At 38.4% G+C, this 17,084-nt stretch overlaps 1 protein-coding gene across 1 annotated transcript; it reads left to right on the top strand.

The window, feature by feature from the left end:
* Positions 1-249: 249 nt before the first annotated feature.
* LOC121416706 lies at positions 250-2,191 on the top strand. The gene is made up of 2 exons (XM_041610171.1): positions 250-1,571; positions 1,653-2,191. The coding sequence occupies exons 1-2, from the start codon at positions 260-262 to the stop codon at positions 2,153-2,155; spliced, it is 1,815 nt and encodes a 604-aa protein (XP_041466105.1). The 5' UTR covers positions 250-259; the 3' UTR covers positions 2,156-2,191.
* The last annotated feature ends 14,893 nt before the right edge of the window (positions 2,192-17,084 follow it).

Below are 17,084 nucleotides of genomic sequence, written 5' to 3'. Positions count from 1 at the left end.
AGCAATAAAATATTGCTGTACTTGTTTGGGGGGGGGGGCAATCCAGGGAATGCTTGCCAAGGTTGCCAAGGGTACCGTTTTCTTTCAAATACTTGTTAAGTATAGGGTTTCACATGCCAATTCTTATTAAGGGGTGCATTTTCAGAATATGAAAAATACATGATGTGCACCTATCCTTACTGAAACCAGCGTACGCCCTTGCAATTATACTCATTCTCTTGTGATATCTGTCTTTCATATTTCTCAGATCAATACTCTGATGATCATGGCGGCTAACTTCACCCCAGACCAACAATGTGAAGGAAAGGAGTGTCAATCAATCACAGATGTGACGTACTACGTGGAGGAGAAGAAGAGACTCTGTGATGACTGCGCCTCTAAAGAAGGATGCATCGCAAGAGTTAAAAGAGGTGTACCAAATATTTATTGTGAAGAACATGATGAAAAGGTAAAATTATATTGTAAATATCATGGCGTTCCATTGTGTTATTCATGCGCTATGATCAAACATCTACAGCCTTGCGAGAGACAAGATATAAATGATGCAATAAAAGACAATGGGGCGAGGCTAACAGTTCTAAAAGAAAAAGGGAGGGACAAATTGAAAGAAGGTCGTCTTTATGAAGATGAAATTGACCAATGCACGAAAGACACAGACACCCATCTACAAGCTTTGAAAGATGAAGTTAATTCCATAATCAAGGAAGCGATCAACATAGATGAAGCAAAGGAGAAGATGGAGGCTGACAAAATTAATCTAGCATTTGATGGTAAGAATCAAGTACTCCAAGAAGAGATAATGAAGATCAATGAAAAGATTCGAAAGAACAATGAAGAGAGAGAGAAACAACTTGAATTAATCCATACAAATGCACAGATTAGACAAAGACACATGGACAATAAGAAGATTGGTCTTCATAGAGACATTGATAACATTGTTAAAGAGAAGGATAGGAAGATCAAAGAGTTGATGAAATCATTGCAGGATGACACCAAAACAATAGAGAATGCAATACAGACCATAGATACAGTACTAGAAGACGATAAAAACATTGTTAAAGACGGTCATAGTGTGAACATGTCAGTGAGTGATAAACTAAAGAAACCACTTTATAAGAATGATGTAAAACAAATCACTGATAGAATATCAGGTGTGAGGTTTGTGAAGGGTGTTGGGAGAGAGAAGTATGATGGTAGGATTGGTGGGTATGATAGCGAGTGGATGCTTAGTGATACAATCAATGTCAAAGATGAAATCAAAGTCCCATATATTGTGGGTTGCATAGATGAATGTAATGTGATCATCACCGACTGGGTTTCAGGTAGCCTGCATACATACATGTTAGATATAAACACTAAACACATTCAGAGAGTGATAACAGGTACTGATACATCATGTGTTATCTCCTGTGCATTACAGAATGATGACAAGATAGTGTGTGGTAGAGCCTGTAAAGGTTGTACAGGGGACAGTTTAACTGGATGCATCAGTGTGTATGACAGACAATGGATGCGCATCAATGACGTCACAATACCAAAAGAAAAACCTCACAATATCTCGTCATCTTCTGGTCGCTTAACTCGTCTTTTCTCCTGGTTAAGTTTTAAAGAGGTTATGCACGCAACGAACGATATCTCATTTGTGTATGTAGCTGTTGACCGTGATGAGATGATCATCGCTTCTGAGTGGGGTCAGTCTAAGATATACGTCATCAACCCAGCTGATAGTAAGATCGTGAATACCATCAAATGTAAACAGGATGTATGGATGCGAGGTGTGCTATCATCAGGTCACATCATCGCTCAACCTAACCCTCGTGATAAGAGAGTACTAATCATAGACAGACAGGGTGGTCAAAGGGAAATCCCCCACAGTGATGTCATCTTGAATGTCAGTGTTGATCCTATAACAGACGACCTCTACGTCGTGACATCAGATGATGAGTACAAGACGTGTATGATTGATCAGGTGATGAGTGGGAGTGAAGTGAAGAAGAGAAGAGTGACGTCATTCCCTCTATCAAATAGACTGACTGAGGAGAGGGAAAGGTTTGTTACCCTTTCCGTATCTCGTGTAATGATCTCATCATCATGCAAGATAATTGCTTGTAATGGAGATAGTATTCTCGTCTTCGAAAAGCGACTCACATTCTAAACGATGATATGTCGGGATCATTCACTATGATGAATATGAGACACACTGACCAGAATAATACCATCTTTGGATAATTGAAATATCTGTAGCAGTGAGGCCTAATAACATGAACAAGCCCTAATAACTCTGACCCATTTCAAACATCACGGTTAACAATAGGCATTTCTTTAAAAAATAAAAATAAACCCCCAAAACTCCCGTATCCAAGAACATGTTTCAGACATGAGGAAATAGGTTTCTATATTATTGGTTGAAAATAGTATTGGCGAGGTCATATTGCATATAATATTATGAGGCCGTCATCATCATCAAGCCTAAACGCCCACGATGGATTTCCCTTAAAAATGATAGTTTTGTGAAATGTATAATACATCTTGTTGAAAAATACTACAGTTTTGTTATATAAAACCTTTCTATGTTTTGACATTCTGATTCCGATGTGTATGCAGAAATAAAAATAAATCAAAACAAATAATGGCATTATGTCATATTTCATATATTTTCAGGTATTTGAAAAATAGATAATCAAACACACTCATGATACGAAGGTGCAGACATTGATCAGAATTTACTGAATGCAGAGGCTGAATAAATTTAGTCAAGAATTTAAAAGATTCAAAAGATTTATGATAAAATTGAACAAAAATATATAAAACAAAATAGATTGGAATCATTCACCCTCGATCGGACCGGCAATCCTCACTTAACGAATGAAATGAGCATTCTTTTCATTGACAATGTTAAACTTACTTCCTCACTTCCATGAGCCTGCCAGAATTGTAATTTAAACATTGGTGTCACATCTCTCTTTCAATCTCATCAGTTTTACTTGCCATCCTAATAACAATTAGGTTTCTATCAGCGAACAAACTAAGAACAAAAACTAAGCGAACAAACTAAGAACAAAAAGATTGTTTGGTAAACGATGAATGTAGACTTATCAATTTTGCCCTTTTCAATGTAGACATTAGGGAGGCCGTCGCGAGATGTATCCCATTTTTAGCCTCAATCCAATCCAATCCAATCCAAAAGTCATTTGATATAGCGCCTTTTCCTTTCGGTTACAAAGCGCTGCACACACACTACTCCATATTTGTTTTGGCTACTTAAACAACTGTTCTACACCTCGGAATGATCGGTCTATTCCATGCAATTAATTGTCCACTTAGCAGAATAGATGGGATTTAAATACTGACCGAGTGCGTTTTCCTTATTTCCAAATGTTGGGATCATTATCTGGCTTGCTCAATTTGAATTTGAAAGTATTGATAACTTAAAATATTTATGTAGTATTGGGATTCGTTCCTCAGTCTCTCTTGCGTTAGCAACAGAATTTCCTTTCAATTCTATTGACGACGACGAGTTTTTGCTCCAGCTTCATGCAGATAGGAAAATCACTAGAGCTATACATAATCCCGAATACGACAACAGCATCTCTTATGATTTAAACACAAACTCAGAAGAGTTGTCCCTTATCTTTGATGACAATGACCCAGTACAACAGTTTGCTTCATCTAAATACTATACGGTAAATGAATACAAATCAAATAGTTTGAACAATGTAAATGAAAACACGTTTCTTTTACATTTAAATATAAGGAGTCTGAACAAGAATTTTGATCAGCTTGATCTACTTCTAGAACATTTCAATTCACATAATAGCCCTATTATTGGTCTGACTGAAACGTGGCTCCAACACTCTAGTAACTCTCTTTTGAATATTGATGATTATTATTTACTCACAAACAACAGACATAATAGACCAGGAGGCGGTGTTGGTATGTATATACCGAACCGACTAGATTACTCTTGTTTAAAAAATCTTACCCACATGAATGACAGTCTTGAATCACTTTTTATAGAGGTTAAAAATAAACACAGTAGGAATGTAATAATAGGGGTGATTTATCGTCCTCCTAAATGTCCCCATGATGATTTCTTAACCCTATCTAGGCCGGGGTATTTTGGGAGTTCATATGGCCGGGGGGGGCCTCCCAGGCCCCCCCTAAGATCTCGGCCGTCGACCGCGCGATCGCGCCGAAAATTGGCACGCGGGTTGCCTGGGACATAATCTACAAGATTGTATAGTAATTTATTTCATGTGAATCGCTATTAAGTGATTATGCTAATTTATGCATAATGAGTATGCAAAATCATACTTTTTCCTCTAACTCCCTAAATAAAGCTCCAAATGTACTAATTTTTGGTATAGAAACTCTTTGTGGTGTTCTTAGCAAGTATACGTGAAAAAATTGCGATATCAAATCATTTTCTTATGTATTTTATTGTTTTTTGCAATTTCTTATGTATTTCTTTGTTTTTTGACCTTTTGTTTTTCATTGTTTTTTTCAATGAAATTTGTTGGGGACTCTTCTGTGATCATAAAAAGCATAAAATAAATACATTTAGACCAGTAAAACTAAAAATAATCATACATTTATGAATTTTGGTTGAAAACACAATTTGCATTGACTTTGTACATGAAATCACGTTTTTGAGCAATTTTCGGTCTGACATGCACTTACATAATGTTGCGTAATTTCCGAACCACATACCCGGGTGACGCAAAGTTGGTCTCAAAAGTTGCGCAAGACTTGAAAGTAAAAAGTCAGCGAGCAGCGCAGTCAAAAAAATTTGCGCGGCGAAAATATTGCGCGATTCGTTGAGGGGGGGGGGGCCTCCGAGGCCCCCCCCCCGGCCTAGATAGGGTTAAGAGATATCCAAAACATTTTACAAAGTCCAATTATTCAAAATAAACACTGTTTCTTAATGGGTGACTTCAATGCCAATTTGTTGCAGTCCAATGCTCAAGGATTTCCTCACGATTTTCTTGAAATAATTCTTTCGGCTTCTTTTTTACCTACCATAACTAAACCTACGAGAGTAACAGATCGATCTTCCACATTAATTGATAACATTTTTACTAATATGCAAGATATGCCTTTAAAATCGGAATCGTTATTTCTGATATATCTGACCATTACCCTATTTTCTGTAGAACTACTCTTTTAAACACACGAGATGAAAGTCGTAATTCTAAAATAAAAACTCGATGTTTAAATGCCAGAAATTTAGAGCGCCTGAATGAAAATTTAAGTACAGTTAACTGGCAACAAATTTATGATTCTGAAGACGTGAATGAGGCTTACAATAATTTTATTGATATTTTAAAGGATAAATTTGATATTTGTATACCATTTAGAGAACGAGTGAATAACTATAAAAAATACCCTAGATCTCCATGGGTGACTAAATCTATCTTAAGATCGATAAACTGGAAAAATAATCTGTTTTATAAATACAAAACTGATCCAAATAATAAGACTCGTGAAAAATACACTCGATATAAAAATATTTTGACCAATTTACTACGACAAGCGAACAAAACATAATTATGCAATGCAATTTGAGCTTAATAAAAATGGGATAAGCCCGTCAGTCATAAGGACCATAAGTCATAATACTAACTGGTCATAAGGACCGCTAGTCATAACGTGTAAAATCCTATACCCAAAAGCTCGCTAGTCATAATAGGCAAAAGGGGTCGCTAGTCATAAGGTCATAAGGATCATGGGTCATAAGGTCCGATTTTCATAATGCAAGATAAGGGTCGCTATTCATAATGGACCATAAGGGTAATTGATCATAAGGATCGCTAGTCATAATCAACAATGAGGGTCGGTATTCATAATACTAGATAAGGGTCGCTAGTCATAAAAAGGAAGAGGCTACATTAATCATAAGGGTCGCCAGTCATAATAGTGGATGAGGGTCGCCAGTCATAATAGTAGAAGGGGTTCGTCAGTCATAATAATACATGAGGGTCGCCAGTCATAATACTAAAAGGGGTTCGCCAGTCATAATAGTAGATGAGGGTCGCTATTCATAATAGTAGAAGGGGTTCGCCAGTCATAATGGTAGATGAGGGTCGCTATTCATAATAGTAGAAAGGGTTCGCCAGTCATAATAATGGATGAGGGTCGCCAGTCATAATAATAGATTAGGGTCGCCAGTCATAATAGAAGAAAGGGTTCGCCAGTCATAATGATGGATGAGGGTCACCAGTCATAATACTAAAAGGGGTTCGCCAGTCATAAAAGTAGAAGGGATTCGCCAGTCATAATGGTAGATGAGGGTCGCTATTCATAATAGTAGAAAGGGTTCGCCAGTCATAATAATGAATGAGGGTCGCCAGTCATAATAGAAGAAAGGGTTCGCCAGTCATAATGATGGATGAGGGTCACCAGTCATAATACTAAAAGGGGTTCGCCAGTCATAAAAGTAGAAGGGATTCGCCAGTCATAATGGTAGATGAGGGTCGCTATTCATAATAGTAGAAAGGGTTCGCCAATCATAATAATAGATGAGGGTCGCCAGTCATAATAGTAGAAGGGGTTCGCCAGTCATAATGGTAGATGAGGGTCGCTATTCATAATAGTAGAAAGGGTTCGCCAGTCATAATAATGGATGAGGGTCGCCAGTCATAATAGGAGAAAGGGTTCGTCAGTCATAATAATGGATGAGGGTCGCCAGTCATAATAGGAGAAGGGGTTCGCCAGTCATAATGGTAGATGAGGGTCGCTATTCATAATAGTAGAAGGGGTTCGCCAGTCATAATGGTAGATGAGGGTCGCTATTCATAATAGTAGAAAGGGTTCGCCAGTCATAATAATGGATGAGGGTCGCCAGTCATAATAGGAGAAAGGGTTCGTCAGTCATAATAATGGATGAGGGTCGCCAGTCATAATAGGAGAAGGGATTCGCCAGTCATAATGGTAGATGAGGGTCGCTATTCATAATAGTAGAAGGGGTTCGCCAGTCATAATGGTAGATGAGGGTCGCTATTCATAATAGTAGAAAGGGTTCGCCAATCATAATAATAGATGAGGGTCGCCAGTCATAATAGTAGAAGGGGTTCGCCAGTCATAATGGTAGATGAGGGTCGCTATTCATAATAGTAGAAAGGGTTCGCCAGTCATAATAATGGATGAGGGTCGCCAGTCATAATAGGAGAAAGGGTTCGTCAGTCATAATAATGGATGAGGGTCGCCAGTCATAATAATGGATGAGGGTCGCCAGTCATAATGGTAGATGAGGGTCGCTATTCATAATAGTAGAAGGGGTTCGCCAGTCATAATGGTAGATGAGGGTCGCTATTCATAATAGTAGAAAGGGTTCGCCAGTCATAATAATAGAAGGGGTTCGCCAGTCATAATGGTAGATGAGGGTCGCTATTCATAATAGTAGAAGGGGTTCGCCAGTCATAATAATGGATGAGGGTCGCCAGTCATAATACTAAAAGGGGTTCGTCAGTCATAAAGGTAGAAGGGGTTCGCCAGTCATAATGGTAGATGAGGGTCGCTATTCATAATAGTAGAAGGGGTTTGCCAGTCATAATTGTAGATGAGGGTCGCTATTCATAATAGTAGAAAGGGTTCGCCAGTCATAATAATGGATGAGGGTCGCCAGTCATAATACTAAAAGGGGTTCGCCAGTCATAATGGTAGATGAGGGTCGCTATTCATAATAGTAGAAGGGGTTCGCCAGTCATAATTGTAGATGAGGGTCGCTATTCATAATAGTAGAAAGGGTTCGCCAGTCATAATAATGGATGAGGGTCGCCAGTCATAATACTGAAAGGGGTTCGCCAGTCATAAAAGTAGAAGGGGTTCGCCAGTCATAATACTAAAAGGGGTTCGTCAGTCATAAAGGTAGAAGGGGTTCGCCAGTCATAATGGTAGATGAGGGTCACTATTCATAATAGTAGAAGGGGTTCGCCAGTCATAATGGTAGATGAGGGTCGCTATTCATAATAGTAGAAGGGGTTCGCCAGTCATAATGGTAGATGAGGGTCGCTTTTCATAATAGTAGAAAGGGTTCGCCAGTCATAATAATGGATGAGGGTCGCCAGTCATAATAATGGATGAGGGTCGCCAGTCATAATACTAAAAGGGGTTCGCCAGTCATAAAAGTAGAAGGGGTTCGCCAGTCATAATGGTAGATGAGGGTCGCTATTCATAATAGTAGAAGGGGTTCGCCAGTCATAATTGTAGATGAGGGTCGCTATTCATAATAGTAGAAAGGGTTCGCCAGTCATAATAATGGATGAGGGTCGCCAGTCATAATACTTAAAGGGGTTCGCCAGTCATAAAAGTAGAAGGGGTTCGCCAGTCATAATAATGGATGAGGGTCGCCAGTCATAATACTTAAAAGGGGTTCGCCAGTCATAATGGTAGATGAGGGTTGCTATTCATAATAGTAGAAAGGGTTCGCCAGTCATAATAGTAGATGGGGTCGATACTCATAATAGTAGAAGGGGTTCGCCAGTCATAATGGTAGCTGTTAGATTTTGCGTTTTGACTTTCAACCCACTACATTTAGCAAATGAATCCAAAATATTTAGTTCATTACAGAAACTTGCAGCTGTACCATCGAGAAATAAAACTGTGTCATCCGCATATTAAAGAACTTTGTATTCTTGTAATTCAACATAAATTCATTTGACAGAGTGTGAATTTCGAAATAAAAACCCAAGAATTTTAGCGCATAACAAAAACGAATTTGCCCATTGACTATAACACTAGAAAATGTATTCTGATAAAGTATTTTTATTCATGTCATGAAAGATTTGCCAAATTTAATAATGGAAAGCGTTTTAAACAAAAAATCATGAAAAATCAGAAATCAGGAATATGTTTCTTTTCCGTATACACAATTAAATCATACAAAATTTTCCTATTTTCACCAATTAATCGTCCAGACAAGAATCCTGATTGATTAACATGAATAATTATATGGTAATACTTTTTAAAGTCTGTGAGCAATACAACTTTACAACAGTTTTTTTCAGACATATTTTCCCCGATCGGCCACTCGAAGATGATTTTTGGTTTCTTTGAAGGGGTAATCCTAATACTCACTTCTTAGCTTTATTCCTATGAATAAACATTTATAGACAATATCATATCTTTATTTATATAATGTGAGGGCGAAGCGCGAGCTAATTTTTTGGGAAATCTTTTGTATTTTTTCTGAAAAAGATGTGCATGCAAATGAATAACTACTACGAACGTGAAGCGCGAGCAGAAATGACTGAATGGCTGATTTTGTGGACAACTCTCCATTTGTTTTGTACACATATTTTCAGATTTTCCCCTTTATTTTACATATTTCACATTATCACCTCCTGACCTTGACATATATGGTGTGGATTATATTTTCCCATGACATATGTTGTGCTCAGAAGGAGGCAAGATGCAACTTGAAAGATAATGAGGAAAATCTGAAAATTTGTGTACAAAACAAATGGAGAGTTGTCCACAAAATCAGCCATATTGAAGCACGTTTGCCAATTTGAGGATGCCCATAGAAAGTACAACAAGAGTTTTCAAACTCCCATAACTTGCTTATTTCATAACCGATTTTGATGAAACTTTTTTTAAATTGATCCTTTCATTTTACTCTTTCAAGTAAAATTGCCTCTCTTCTTGGGTTTTGGTTTCCTTTAATATAATATATACGTTTTGATGTAATAAAAAATGATCTGTTAACGGCTGCTTGCAGTTAGCCTAAGAACGTTTTATATTTCAATAATCAAATAATGCGAGCGCGAAGCGCAAGCTAAAAATTTTGACATTTCTACCTGAAAAACGAAATTCTGAGCACTTTTTGTAATCGTAAAAAGGATAAGTATGTAACTAAACAATTGATGCGAGCGCGAAGTGCGAGCGGAACAATTCGAGATTTACACCAGTTGTGGAACAGGCGGGGGGGCAGGGAGCAAGCTGCCCCCGGCGGATTTCACTGGGAAAAAATAAAAGGGATGGAGAAAGAAAGGGAAAGTGAAGGAAAGAGAGAAAGGAAACGGGGAAAAGGAACGAGAAAGGGAAAAGTAGAAAGAAAACAAGGAAAAATATATTTTTTGAAATGGAAAAGGAAGGAAAGCGGGAAGAAGAACGAAAGAAAAACATTTGAGAAAGAACAAATCATTCTGAAATAGACCTATATAGTGCAATAGCATGATGGGAAATAAATTAAAAGATGGCAAACAATAGCGGGAAATGAAGGTATAAAGGAATTAGTCAAAAGCTAAATTGGAAAACAAAGAAAAGGGACAAGAAATAAAAACTTAATAACACGACCGGGCTGACGAGGAAAGAAAATAAAGAGCGGGAAGAAAGAGGAACTGCATACAACATTGTGCTATTAGCTTGCTAAATTTTATGCAAAAAAAGCTACCGGGGCTTTGCCCCAGACCCCAAGCAGTAGGGGCTCTTCATCTATGACCTTCAAATGGCTCTATTACGCCCCCCCCCCCCTTTAGGGACCCTTCCTGCATTAAGCTTTACGTTCAATCACTGGCGTACAGGCGCGGGGGGGGGTCTTGGTTCAACACCCAACAGGAAATTAAAGAATTTATGGGAGACAACGTATAATGAAATGAATGGAAACAATGAAATGTGTTATTTGCTGAATATAATGGAGAAATCAATCACATAATTAGAATTTAATTTCAATAGGCAGTTTTTTTTCCAGCTCGCTTTGCATCGCTGGCGACTTCCCCCCCCCACATTGCTATGTTTTGCCCCCTCAAAATATTTGGTTCAACTGGGTTGAATAAATGTGTTGTGTAAAAGCTATATCCTGTATATACCCGCAATTTGATTAAATAGCGGCAATCTGCGAGGTTTAAATGGCTTTGATATCAAGAAGTTCCGGGGGCTCCGCCCCAGACCCCAACCGCATAGCACTGCCGTATGAGTATGAAAGGGTTGGGCCATGGTCCCCATAAGTTTTACCATGTAAAAAAAGATATCTCAAAGTTAGATTCTCATGAAAAGGTGATTTTTTTTCTCGCTTCACTCGCTCGGGACTTATATTAAGCAGCTTTTTGCACATGCGCCATACTGCCCCCCTTGATTTTTTTGTTTTGTTTACTCTGCACGCTACTGCCGCAAATAAACCTGTTAACAGAGGCGTACAGATCACAAAAAAGGGATGGAAAGAGAGAAGAGTGAAAGATATTCTCTGGATATCATGTCAAAATCTATCACAAAATTGGATTTTTGTATCAAAAATGTCAAAATTTTTGCTAGCTCGCATCGTTCTCTCGCAACTTTTTTTTTTTTAAAGATAAATTCTGCCTGATACACAATGTCTTGCCCTTTCGAAATCGTCGCCTAATAACACCATTGCGCCTGTTTATACCATGATATGACCGGGAAATTTTTGGTTCTTGCCCCTCCCCCCCCCCCCCTCGGCCACCGACCCCTGTTACGCCGCTGTTTTCACCTAAAAACGGGACACTCCATTCATGTTTTGTAAATCATGAAAAGGATGAGTAATTGAATATCTTTCTACATTGATATTGCGAGCGCAAAGCGCGAGCACAAATTTTTTTATATTGTGGAATAAAACTGGATAATGATTTATACAGAGAACAAGCTGCGTATCTGAATAAACGCGCGCGTGTTTCAGATTTAGACCTAGAATCTGAGTGGGCATTCTAAATACCTTTTTTTATCGTTAAAATCGATAAAGTGAGCGCGAAGCGCGAGCTTAAAACATTTGATATTCCGATCTGAAAAGGGTTAATTTAAGCTCTGTATTTCAAGCACTTTGTAGGAAAAATTGTGAGGTGGATATGGATGACATTAAAAAAAAACAGTTTCATTATTTTAAATTCATTCATAAGTTTCATTATTATTACTTTGAGTTTTGACATAGGACCAGGACATTCCAAGAGCATTATGTCATCATATGAAAATTATGACTACATCTTCTTATTTCTCTTCCTAAGCGCAAGATAAAACTTGTCGATATTGCATTCTGAAAAAAAAGGACAATTTGATTCTTAAATTAATATCTTATTTATTAACGTAATAAGCCTAATGTGAGAGCGTGAAATCTATTAATATTATGGCCTGAAAACTGTACATTTAAAGCACTTTTGTATTTATGATTTATGAAGAAGATGCATGAGTTGATAGATTTTCAACAATCAATGCGAGTGCGAATCGCGAGCCGAAATTTTTAAAAATTCAGACCATAAAACAAAAAGTTTTGCAAAGCACTTTTTAAAAATCAATTTGTAAATCAAACAAAATAATGAAAGTACGATTTCTGAGTTGAAATATGTTTTCTATGTTGACTTCAAATTTTGATATTTCAATCTCCATATTGATATGTAAATCACCTAACATGCAATGCGAGCACGAAGCGCAAGCGATTTTTTTATAGTGACATTAAGAATTAAAAAAAAATCATTTTCCTAGGCTTCCCCTCATCTTATTTTATTCACTCGTCTTCCTCTTCTTGTGTTTCCCCTTCTTTTTTCTTCTCTCTTTTCCCCTTTTTTTTCTTTCTTTCTTTTCTTTCTTTCTTTCTTTCTTCCCCCTTTTACTTTGTTTTGCTCCGCCAATGAGAGGGGGGGGGGGCCCTCGGGCCCCCTAGATCCGCCTATGAACAGTTTAAAAAAACAACTGATAATCAATAATAAATCTGAGTTTCTCTCTTCTAACAGTTTCAAAAGCTTTACCATGAAGACAATCAAGATACTGAAAAAACATTTATCTAACACAATCTCTAAACTGATCATTGTGTGATCGGTACGATATCCTAAATCAATATCACATTATCTTACCAAAGAAATAATATCTGAAGATATAAAAAAATAATGTTTTCTACTTTGCTTCAATGGTGTGGGCTGTCTCCAAGTATAACATTTTGGATTTGGATTTAACTGACGCCATGGATCAACTAAATTAACTCACTGACTCAAAACTTTGGACCAGGTTCCAATCACCACATAGGATTTTATGAGGATCATCATAGTCCAATAAGATATTTTCAATACATCTAAAAAGATTTAGGGCCATTTTGCCCATACAATGAAATAAGCAACATAGTTTCCATCAGTATCGCATTTTACTCTCTTAATAACAAGTTGTATGTTTTTATCAAATAATATAGCATTGCATTAGATGATTTATATGAGAAAAAACCCTTCTTCCCACTCCTATAAGATGTTTTCTTCCAAATCCTTTACAAAATGAGTGTCCTGTAAACAATAAATATTTGTTGTTTTTTTCCTTTTCAAAAACTGAAATATAAATATGAAGGAACAACTTCATGCTCATATCATATTCAACATCAACTAAAAAAAGTATAATATAGATAGAAAAGACATTTTTCTTAAAAAAACAACAACCTCTATTGAAAAAAAAGGCTTTTAGAAAATACTGTGGTACAGGTTTAGGTCAACACTATCTTACATGCATATATTCAAAGAAGATTTCCTTGTTATTGGAATTATTCACAATCTACACCTTTTCGCCTAAAGATAATTTGATTTTTTAGGGGAGGGTGTCATTTCTAACAACTTCTGCTGGTTATGATGAAAAAAAAATCGCCGTAGGTAAAAGAAATGCCCTTTTTCAAAAGAAAAAGGCCTTTTGGCAAAATGAAATGTGCTCTTTTTTCAAAACTAAATACTGTTCTTGAAGTCCAACATAAAACATTTTAGGATGGTCACAAAAGTAATGTCAATAACATGAGATAATTTATCTTTTTAAAAGGTGTCATTTTCAATTGCTCCTGCTGGTTATGATTTTAAAAAATCCCATTTTTCAAAATAAAAATGTGCTCTTATTCGAAATTGAATACCCTTTTTGAACTACAACATAATACATATTAGGCTTGAAAATCACATTTTTTGTCTTCTCACGCTTTGCGCCCACCTCAGCTATTATGTAGCAATGTTCCCTTCTACTGACAGGCGAACCCCTTCAACTATCATGGCTATCGACCCTCTTCTACTAATAAGACTAGCGACCCTCATCTACTATTATGACTAGCAAACCCCTACTACACTGTAAAATTGCTAATTCAGCACTTACAGTGCTTGTATAGTGACTGCACTACTAGTGCTGATTTTCTAGTTCAAATTTAAACTAGAAAATCAACACTCCCAGTGCAGTCACTATACAAGCACTGTAAGCGCTAAATTAGCACCTCATTTTTTACAATTTACCATTATGACTGGCGACCCTCATCCATTATTATGACTGGCGAACCCCATCTACCATTATGACTAGCGACCCTCATCTACCATTATGACTGGCGAACCCCTTCTACTATTATGACTGGCGACCCTCATCCATTATTATGACTGGCGACCCTCATCCATTATTATGACTGGCGAACCCTTTCTATAATTATGAATAGCGACCCTTATCTACCATTATAACTGGCGAACCCCTTCTACTATTATGACTGGCAACCCTCATCCATTATTATGACTGTCAAACCCTTTCTGATATTATGACTGGCGACCCTCATCCATTATTATGACTGGCGAACCCCTTCTACTATTATGACTGGCGACCCTCATCCATTATTATGACTGGCGAACCCTTTCTACTATTATGAATAGCGACCCTCATCTATCATTATGACTGGCGAACACCTTCTACTATTATGACTAGCGACCCTCATCCATTATTATGACTGGCGACCCTCATCCATTATTATGACTGGCGAACCCCATCTACTATTATGACTAGCGACCCTCATCTACCATTATGACTGGCGAACCCCTTCTAATATTATGAGTGGCGACCCTCATCCATTATTATGACTGGCGAACCCTTTCTATTATTATGAATAGCGACCCTCATCTAACATTATGACTGGCGAACCCCTTCTAATATTATGACTGGCGACCCTCATCCATTATTATGACTGGAAAACCCCATCTACTATTATGACTAGCGACCCTCAACTACCATTATGACTGGCGAACCCCTTCTAATATTATGACTGGCGACCCTCATCCATTATTATGACTGGCGAACCCTTTCTATTATTATGAATAGCGACCCTCATCCACTATTATGACTGGCGAACCCCATCTACTATTATGACTAGCGACCCTCATCTAACATTATGACTGGCGAACCCCTTCTAATATTATGACTGGCGACCCTCATCCATTATTATGACTGGAGAACCCCATCTACTATTATGACTAGCGACCCTCATCTACCATTATGACTGGCGAACCCCTTCTAATATTATGACTGGCGACCCTCATCCATTATTATGACTGGCGAACCCCTTCTACTATTATGACTGGCGACCCTCATCCATTATTATGACTGGCGACCCTCATCCATTATTATGACTGGCGAACCCCATCTACTATTATGACTAGCGACCCTCATCTACCATTATGACTGGCGAACCCCTTCTACTATTATGAATAGCGACCCTCATCCACCATTATGACTGGCGAACCCCATCTACTATTATGACTAGCGACCCTCATCTACCATTATGACTGGCGAACTCCTTCTAATATTATGACTGGCGACCCTCATCCATTATTATGACTGGCGAACCCTTTCTACTATTATGACTAGCGACCCCCATCTACCATTATGACTGGCGAACCTCATCCATTATTATGACTGGCGACCCTCATCCATTATTATGACTGGCGACCCTCATCCATTATTATGACTGGCGAACCCCATCTACTATTATGACTAGCGACCCTCATCTACCATTATGACTGGCGAACCCCTTCTACTATTATGACTGGCGAACTTCATCTATTATTATGACTGGCGACCCTCATCCATTATTATGACTGGCGAACCCCATCTACTATTATGACTAGCGACCCTCATCTACCATTATGACTGGCGAACCCCTTCTACTATTATGAATAGCGACCCTTATCCACCATTATGACTGGCGAACCCATCTACTATTATGACTAGCGACCCTCATCTACCATTATGACTGGCGAACCCCTTCTACTATTATGACTGGCGAACCCCATCTACTATTATGACTAGCGACCCTCATCTACCATTATGACTGGCGAACCCCTTCTAATATTATGACTGGCGACCCTCATCCATTATTATGACTGGCGAACCCTTTCTATTATTATGAATAGCGACCCTCATCTAACATTATGACTGGCGAACCCCTTCTAATATTATGACTGGCGACCCTCATCCATTATTATGACTGGAAAACCCCATCTACTATTATGACTAGCGACCCTCAACTACCATTATGACTGGCGAACCCCTTCTAATATTATGACTGGCGACCCTCATCCATTATTATGACTGGCGAACCCCTTCTACTATTATGACTGGCGAACCTCATCCATTATTATGACTGGCGACCCTCATCCATTATTATGACTGGCGAACCCCATCTACTATTATGACTAGCGACCCTCATCTACCATTATGACTGGCGAACCCCTTCTACTATTATGACTGGCGACCCTCATCTATTATTATGACTGGCGAACCCTTTCTACTATTGTGACTAGCGACCCTTATCCACCATTATGACTGGCGAACCCCATCTACTATTATGACTAGCGACCCTCATCTACCATTATGACTGGCGAACCCCTTCTGATATTATGACTGGCGACCCTCATCCATTATTATGACTGGCGAACCCTTTCTACTATTATGAATAGCGACCCTCATCTACCATTATGGCTGGCGAACCCCTTCTAATATTATGACTGGCGACCCTCATCCATTATTATGACTGGCGAACCCCTTCTACTATTATGACTGGCGAACCTCATCCATTATTATGACTGGCGACCCTCATCCATTATTATGACTGGCGAACCCCATCTACTATTATGACTAGCGACCCTCATCTACCATTATGACTGGCGAACCCCTTCTACTATTATGACTGGCGACCCTCATCTATTATTATGACTGGCGAACCCTTTCTACTATTGTGACTAGCGACCCTCATCCACCATTATGACTGGCGAACCCCATCTACTATTATGACTAGCGACCCTCATCTACCATTATGACTGGCGAACCCCTTCTGATATTATGACTGGCGACCCTCATCCATTATTATGACTGGC

This window comes from Lytechinus variegatus, chromosome 6, assembly GCF_018143015.1.
Source record: "Lytechinus variegatus isolate NC3 chromosome 6, Lvar_3.0, whole genome shotgun sequence".
Lineage (NCBI taxonomy): Eukaryota > Metazoa > Echinodermata > Echinoidea > Temnopleuroida > Toxopneustidae > Lytechinus > Lytechinus variegatus.
The sequence above is the reverse complement of the archived record's forward strand: the minus strand, read 5'-3'. Positions and strand labels throughout refer to the sequence as shown.

Bases quoted from the DNA above. Each gene is read 5' to 3' on its own strand.
- LOC121416706 (XM_041610171.1), top strand. From the start codon at position 260: ATGATCATGGCGGCTAACTTCACCCCAGACCAACAATGTGAAGGAAAG. The intron at 1,572-1,652 runs GTCGCTTAACTC...TTGTGTATGTAG, and splicing joins CAATATCTCGTCATCTTCTG to CTGTTGACCGTGATGAGATG.